Source organism: Triticum urartu, chromosome 7A (assembly GCF_056163025.1).
Source record: "Triticum urartu cultivar PI428250 chromosome 7A, HENAU_Tu73, whole genome shotgun sequence".
In the NCBI taxonomy this organism is placed as follows: Eukaryota; Viridiplantae; Streptophyta; class Magnoliopsida; order Poales; family Poaceae; genus Triticum; species Triticum urartu.
Genome location: NC_141879.1, coordinates 153,069,402 through 153,077,944, shown reverse-complemented (window position 1 = coordinate 153,077,944; position 8,543 = coordinate 153,069,402). Strand labels below are relative to the sequence as shown.

General features: G+C 51.7%; 1 protein-coding gene across 1 annotated transcript; it reads left to right on the top strand.

Annotated features, from left to right (window-relative positions):
* The first annotated feature begins 3,154 nt into the window (after positions 1-3,154).
* LOC125524402 (uncharacterized) lies at positions 3,155-7,993 on the top strand. The gene is made up of 6 exons (XM_048689457.2): positions 3,155-3,992; positions 4,126-4,249; positions 5,868-6,042; positions 6,782-6,815; positions 7,260-7,563; positions 7,666-7,993. The coding sequence occupies exons 1-6, from the start codon at positions 3,795-3,797 to the stop codon at positions 7,743-7,745; spliced, it is 915 nt and encodes a 304-aa protein (XP_048545414.1). The 5' UTR covers positions 3,155-3,794; the 3' UTR covers positions 7,746-7,993.
* Positions 7,994-8,543: the final 550 nt, after the last annotated feature.

The following is an 8,543-nucleotide window of genomic DNA, read 5'->3' as shown; positions in this document are numbered from 1 at the left end:
TCATAAACCCCGACGGAAGGAGTAATAGCTCAGTCATTTATATTGCACTTGATCAGTAGCTGGAGGTTCTCAGTTTGACCCAACATCGATTTAGATATTTCTTCTCACAAAATAGAGTGTTATGACCTAGGGATCAAAGGTGTTTCTTAGATTTACCAACATTGTCACTTGACACCAATTCTTCTATGGGTGTTTCGTGTGGTACATGAGACCTTGGGGGGTTGAGTGGGTCATGGGTTGTTTCTCTGGGTTTTTTTTCTATGCACCCAAGTATTGATATATGTTCATGTACCTATATATTACATGTGCCCATATTTTTTGTTGTTGGCAAAACTCATTGTTTTACTTCCTTAAATCATGTACTAGGTACATGCATCTCGCCGATGAAAGTTGACGGGTGTAATTGTAGGTCCACTATTCAGTGAAATCAACGCGGCAAAAGATGCATTGCACGCGATCCATGCACTCTCCCTCTATGTGCGGCGCAGAGGTCATGGCCTGGACCCCGCCTCCCTGTCGCCTCTCCATTCATTTCCTATGACACGTATTGTAGGCATTCTTTGCCATCCATCTTCTAGTAGTAGCAAAAAGACGCCTAATAGGGGTGGGGGTCCATTGTTTAGTGAAATCAACGAGGCAAAAGATGCATTGCACACGATCCTTGCGCTCTCCCTCTATGTGCGGTGCAGAGGTCTTGGCTTGGACCCCCCCTCTCCCCATTCATTTCCTATGACACGTGTTGCAGACATTCTTTGCCATCCATCTTCTAGCAGGATGGTCAACTAGATGGTCAAATTTTTACCCAAAATACAAGGAGGCCTCATAAAACCGGATGGAAGGAGTAATAGCTCAGTATGCTTGATCAGTAGCTGGAGGTTCTCAGTTTGATCCAACATCGATTTAGACATTTTTTCTCACAAAATAGTGTTATGACCTAGGGATCAAAGGGGTTTCTTAGATTTACCAACATTGTCACTTGTCACCAATTCTTCTATGGGTGTTTCGTGTGGTACATGAGACCTCGGGGGGTTGACTGGGTTATGGGTTGTTTCTCTAGGTTTTTTTCTGTGCACCCAAGTATTGATGTATGTTCATGTACCTATATATTACATGTGCCCATTTTTTTGTTGGCAAAACTCATTGTTTTACTTCCTTAAATCATGTACTAGGTACATGCATCTCGCCGATGAAAGTTGATTGGTGTAATTGTAGGTCCACTATTCTATGAAATCAACGCGGCAAAAGATGCATTGCACGCGATTCGTGCACTCTCCCTCTATGTGCGGCGCAGAGGTCATGGCCTGGACCCCGCCTCCCTGTCGCCTCTCCATTCATTTCCTATGACACGTATTTTAGGCATTCTTTGCCATCCATCTTCTAGCAGTAGCAAAAACACGCCTAACAGGGGTGGGGGTCCACTGTTTAGTGAAATCAACGAGGCAAAAAATGCATTGCACACGATCCTTGCGCTCTCCCTCTATGTGCGGTGCAGAGGTCTTGGCTTGGACCCCCCCCCCCCCCCCGCCTCTCCCCATTCATTTCCTATGACACGTGTTGCAGACATTCTTTGCCATCCATCTTCTAGCAGGATGGTCAACTAGATGGTCAAATTTTGACCCAAGATACAAGGAGGCCTCATAAAACTGGACGGAAGGAGTAATAGCTCAGTTATTTATATTGCGCTTGATCAATAGCTGGAGGTTCTCAGTTTGATCCAACATCGATTTAGATATTTCTTCTCACAAAATAGAGTGTTATGACCTAGGGATCAAAGGTGTTTCTTAGATTTACCAACATTGTCACTTGCCACCAATTCTTCTATGGGTGTTTCGTGTGGTACATGAGACCTCGGGGGGTTGACTGGGTTATGGGTTGTTTCTCTGGGGTTTTTTCTGTGCACCCAAGTATTGATATATGTTCATGTACCTATATATTACATGTGCCCATATTTTTTGTTGTTGGCAAAACTCATTCTTTTACTTCCTTAAATCATGTACTAGGTACATGCATCTAGCCGGTGAAAGTTGACTGGTGCAATTGTAGGTCCACTATTCGGTGAAATCAACGAGGCAAAAGATGCATTGCACGTGATCCGTGCACTCTCCCTCTATGTGCGGCACAGAGGTCTTGGCCTGGACCCCACCTCCCCGTCACCTCTTCATTCATTTCCTATGACACGTGTTTCAGACATTCTTTGCCATCCATCTTCTAGTAGTAGCAAAAAGCACGCCTAACAGGGGTGGGGGCCACTGTTTAGTGAAACTGACGAGGCAAAAGATGCATTGCACGCGATCCGTGCACTCTCCCTCTATGTGCAGCACAGAGGTCTTGGCCTGGACCCCCCCCCCCCACCGGTCGCCTCTCCATTCATTTCCTACGACAGGTGTTTAAGGCATTCTTTGCCATCCATCTTCTAGCAGTAGCACAAACACGCCTAATAGGGGTGGGGTCTGCTGTTTAGTGAAATCAACGAGCCAAAAGATGCATGGCACGCGATCTGTGCACTGTCCCTCTATGTGCGGCGCAGAGGTCCTGGCCCGGACCCCACCTCCCCATCGCATCTCCATTCATTTCCTATGACACGTGTTTAAGGAATTCTTTGCCATCCATGTTCTAGCAGTAGCAAAAACACGCCTAATAGGGGCGGGGTCCACTGTTTAGTGAAATCAATGAGCCAAAAGATGCATGGAACGTGATCCGTGCACTCTCCCTCTATGTGTGGCGCAGAGGTCTTGGCCTGGACCCCACCTCCCCGTCGCCTCTCCATTCATTTCCTATGACACGTGTTCGGGCATTCTTTGCCATCCATCTTCGAGCAGTAGCAAAAACAAGCCTAACAGGGGTGGGTGTCCATTGTTTAGTGAAATCAACGAGCCAAAAGATGCATGGCACACGATCTGTGCACTCTCCCTCTATGTGCGGCACAGAGGTCTTGGCCTGGACCCCACCTCCCCGTCGCCTCTCCATTCATTTCCTATGACACGTGTTTCGGGCATTATTTGTCATCCATCTTCTATCAGTTGCAAAAGCACGCCAGACAGGGGTGGGATGTTGTGCTTCTTCGTCGCGGTTTGCGTTTGTCGGCACCCTAGCACAGGCCACTCTCTTTTGTATCAAAAAATCACCACTTCCTCGCGGGGCTACGTCGAGGCACCCATTTCAAGCGTGTGAGTTCTTGGCAAAGGAAATGCGCCTATTTTTTTGTCTTCTGAAAATGACACACTAGAGTAGTTCTGTTTCAATTAAAAGGAAATGTGGGATTTCTCTCCGAAATGAAATCAAATGAGATGTGGGTTTGAGGAACAAAAATAGAGAGGGCGCCCATAAGGGGAATGAAGGGGGAGAAAAAGGAACAGTATAAAAGGCTGCACATAGCTGTCACCCCACCCTAACCGTCTCTTCCAGCGCACAACCCCTTGCGCCTGCCTGTCTCGCCTCCCTCCCCACTGAACCCCCTCCCCCTCTTCCTTCTCCCCATCTCCACCGGCCACCCCAATTGCAACTGCCGCCTCATCAGAATCCCCCTCCACCGCTTCTGATCATTAAGCCAGCACATCACAGCGAGCTTGGTTTATATATGGCAGCGCGCTCCGCCACTGCCTAGGCTGCCACACACAGCACAGCAAGAGCGCGCGCACTGAGGGCGGCTGCGGCGGCGCGCCGGAATCAACCAACCAACCAGTTCGACCGTAGCGCGCAAGGTAGTTCACCAGGGGATAGCAAGATCGTCGGTCGGCACTCCACGCCGGCAAGCCTCCTTCTTGCGACGACTCGGAGCAGGGCGGGCGGGCGTGATGGCGGCGTCGTCGTCGACGGCGTCCTCGTACCGGTCGCGGTTCGGCGACACGACGCAGACGAAGGTGTTCGTGGGCGGGCTGGCGTGGGAGACCCCGTCGGAGGGCCTCCGGCAGCACTTCGAGCAGTACGGCGACATCCTGGAGGCCGTCGTCATCACGGACCGCCTCACCGGCCGCTCCAAGGGCTACGGATTCGTAAGCCGCGCGCTCCCCCTCCTCCTCCTTCCCCGGCCTGTCCGCGCGCGGGCGCGCGTGCGGCATGCTGCCGTAAAAATTCTTGCTCCCCTCGCGGCTAACGAGATCGATGGACGGACGCATGGCGCAACAGGTGACGTTCCGGGAGGCGGAGGCGGCGCGGCGGGCGGTGCAGGACCCGAACCCGATGATCACCGGGCGGCGCGCCAACTGCAACATTGCCTCGCTGGGCCCGCCGCGGCCCGCGCATCCTCGAGGTGAGTGATCCATCGATCCATCCATCCATCGGCCATCACAAGGAGAAGGGAAACCAATAATAATCTTACTAAACAAGAACAAATTTTGTCTCCTTCCTTATTACCGCCACCACCCAAATTCCCCCCTCCCACGAACACGTAGGCAGAAGCGCATTTCCCGTCCGGAAAATCAAACCGGAGCCGCGCCAACCAACCCAAAGCCACTGTTCCTCCGGTGCGCGCCAAATGGAGGCGATCCGGAGGAGGCCGCGGCGGATCTCACCCCGTCCGGCCGGGGTAGTGCCGTCCGTCTGCCATAGTGCCATGCCAGCGCACGGGAGCCAGGCAGGCGCTGGTGTGGGTGTGGTGGCGGGCACGCACGGCGGCGAGGGGAGGGAGGGAGGGTCGTATGGCCGGGCCGGGCTTGACCAGGCTGGCCTGTCAGTTCGTCGCGCTGCCGCCTCGGTGCGTCCTCCTGCCCGTGCCTGCCCCACCCCACCACCACGTCCACGCGTGGCTATATACGCGCACACAAGTTTTAGCCACAGCTAATCCAGCCGTATTTGCTCGCTCCATTCTTTATTGGCGTACTAGAGACCAACTGGCAGTTATCAAATTTAGAATCGGCAGTTATGGTATGTGATCCATCCATCCGTCCATCCATCGGTTGCGTGGGGCTTAATCAAGAAAATTACCTCAGAGAACAGGGATGCTAGTACCTTGATCAAATTAACCATGTTTCCACTTAATCAGATTCCTTAATGATCACGTTAATGTAGTACTGGTAGTAGCAGCAGTAGCTTCTTATCTTGTGTGGCAAAAACGAATAGAGTAAGCAGGTGAGAGAGGGGGGCTGCTTGCTTTGACTGGATGTGGCGTGGTCGGTTGCGGCATGGCATGGCAGCAGGGATGTGGTGTAAAGGACAAGATAACTGTCGGGTGGAGTGGAGAGGAGGATCGATCAGGCGCCCCGCTTTCCAGCGGTAAAAACAGGATCCAGCAAGCAACCCATACAAAATGCTTCGACGCATATACCCTTTGACCGGTCTATTAGCGCCCCTGCTTACCTCGTCATTACTACTTCTAATACTACTAGGAGTGAGTATCTTGTTTCCTCAGGAAAAAACAGTAGTTTAGCACCAAGAGGGCCACGACGCCAACCAGAATTTGATGCTCCTGTGTGTAGGCTGTACTGAGCGGCGACCAATATTTTTCTCCGGGAAGGCAACAGTTACGTAGCTAGCAGCAGTGGTACTCGCCTGCCGGAACCGGCCGGTCAAAGCGTCAACACGCCGCGCACATGGCGAGGCCCTTTCCCGGCCCTCCGCCGCAGATCGACCGATCGGTCGAACGAAGCCGGCAGTTTTTATTTCAGTTTTCGTAGCGTTTTGCGCGCCGGAAACGTACCGGTTGTACATGCAGAGCTGCAGACATGCACACGCCTGCCGCGCACGTACCGCTTCATTTAGTACTTGCTTGGTGTTGTTGCTTTCGCGCCCCCTCTCTGCCGCTCTGCGGCGCATAACATGGCGGCGAAATGGTTTCATCCTGGTTTCATCCTATTTATTTACTTTTTTTTGAGACATTCCTATTTACTGACGCTGTAAATACTACTAACATGATGAATGGATGAATGCAGGGAGGCCGTCGGCCGTGCCCTACTGGCAGCAGGGCCCGCCGGCGCCGGTGCCGCCGCAGGGCCCGCAGTACTACATCCCCAGCCCGAGGGCTCCTCCGCAGCAGCAGCAGCAGATGGGCCTGATGCCCAGCCCTGGCCCGGCGATGTACCACCAGCCGCCCCCTTCGCAGCCATGGTAAGCCCTGCCTTCTCCCTGCAAATTCCACATGGCTACACCTACGAGCATGCATGGGTGATACTAGTAGCTGAGAGAGGTCGTGGTCAGTTTGGGTGGGCGGTGGAGGGAAGGGAGGCGGGAGGCTGACCGGAGCGGGCCGGCGACGGTCCCCCAGCCCTTTCTCGTGCTGGCGCGGGTCTCTTTCGCCATGCAGGGTGTTGCCTCGCCTGCCAACATTTTCTGCGCCTGTTGGTTATCTTGCCGCAGGGTTTTTAATGCGTCCACCGTGCACCATTGCCATTCCTGGTTTTTACAGGTGTTTGTGGCAGTCATCAGTTTTCTCTGTTGATGAAATTTTCCTTGAGAAAGGGAGGAGAAACCTGGGCAGTTTTATTCATTTAGTGGTAAAAGTTACTCTCTCCATTCACTTTTGTAAGACCGTTTAGACATTTACTCTCTCCGTTCACAACTCATCTAAAATTTCGGCTGTCTAAAACGTGTTATGAAAGTGAACATAGGGAGTAGAAAGAAGGGAGAGAAGCTTTTTTCTAGTCATGAACAGGATGGTCCTAGCCAGTTGTGGGCTAGGTGAGTTGTGGGCTAGGTAGGTCAATGATCTAGATTCTGGACTTTACAGCCTTGGTGATGGATAAGTAGGCCTCTTATAACTACCCAGGGGGGCCAGCCCCAAGCTTTTCTCTTTTCCCCCGGATCATATCACTCGCTGAAGAAGCTTTGCCATGTCTTTTGCTTGCAGGTACTGGGGCCCACCCGACTATCAATACCCACAGGTAAGCATGTCCCCCTGCTCTGCTCTGCTGTGCCCCCTCAACGCCCACCTTCTTTGCTTCAGTGCCTTTTATCACATGCAGTGCAGCACACACTCGCCAGCCCAGCCCAGTGCATGCCACTCGCGCGCGCGCTACCCAGGCACGCCACATGCCCCGCGAGCGCTTCCTCCGCTGCGCTGCCGCTGCCCCTGCCTACGTAAAACGCGCAGCTCAGTCATGATTTGCTGCTACAGAAACATTCCAAGATCGGCACGTCCGAGTACCTGATAAGATTACTTGCACCGTTAGGATTTGGAAACACTTTGAACCATCGATCGGCCATTCATTTCCGAATGATCGGTGCTGATTGTTCGGACACTGACTGACACACTGATGATGTTCAAGTGTCCAGTTGTGGCCATGTTTATTCCTACGCTTGTATGATAACCCATGAGTGATGTGCAGGCCATGATGACCCCTCAAATGGTGCAGAACTACTATGCTCAGCTGTATGCGGCTGGGCTGGCGTCGCCGACAGGGCCACCGCCCTACCATCAGTACGTGGGGTACATGCAGATGCAGGCCCCGACGCCGAGGGCAGCGGTGCTCTCGCCGGTGGCGCAGCAGATCGCGGCGGGGCAGCCGTACGCGCCGCACCCGGCGGCGGCGCAGATGCAGGGCTTCTCCATGCAGGTGCCTTCTCTCCCGCACAACTTCGCGCTGCAGCTGCCCTCCCATGCAGTGTCGATGCTGCCTCCCAACGCAACCGGTATGTCGAGGACCGAGTTTCTTTCGGTTTTTGCACTGAGCTTACAGGGAATTAGAAGGTGTTTTCACGTCAGAAGTAGTGATGTTTTGATGTCGCGTGCAGATATGCAGCCGGCTGGTGGCCAGGCGTCCTCCTCTGCAGCCGCGGCGACGAACGCGAACAACACTCACCAGGGTGCCTGATGGAAGGCTGGGGGAGGAGATTCTGATTGGTTCCAAACACCTTCAAAACTGACTGTTTTTCTGATTTAAAGTTGTTGTTCCCATCTCGACGGATCTGGTGCGGACGAAGTTATTAATGGTCTGTAACAGTCTCTCAGGATGCTTTGACTAGAAAAGACAAACCATAAACATCTCCTCTTTTCTTTGTTCGGGATTCATTTTCTTAAGTTCTGGCAAATATTCGCAAAAAAATATGAGATCTTCTCCTATTGTTAGCGTAAACAAGTTTCCTTTTTGAGCGGAGAGGAAGCAAGTTTCATTTGCATATTCTTTGGGGTAGAAGCAGCATGTTTGCTTGAAGCAACGGCTTCAATAGTCAATAGTTCTTACAAAATTAAGCTCACGGGCCGAAAGACGATCTATGTCTCGCTTTTAGCGAGTTGTACCAGGCATCGATCGCGCTGGGCCAGCACATCAACTGTGCGTGCTGATATTTACGTGGTTGTGTGTTCACCATGAGACCTATATCTCGCTCTTTGCGAGACGGTAGCTCGTCTTGCCCATGTCGCAGTAGATAGCCATGTGTGTTCCTATGATTTTTTCTGCGAGCGGGTTATAGGAAGCTTCTATGGACCAGTGTTAGAAGCATTCGTGCAGTTTTCTTCCTTCGTGTTTTCTGTATCTGTTTTTATTTTTATTTTCCTTTGCCTTTTTCCTTAATTCTATTTTCTCCTTTTTTTCTAATACATGTGTACTTTTTTTCCAAATACACGTTTAACATTTTCGTATATAGGTTGAACCTATTTTAGATACAGGTTA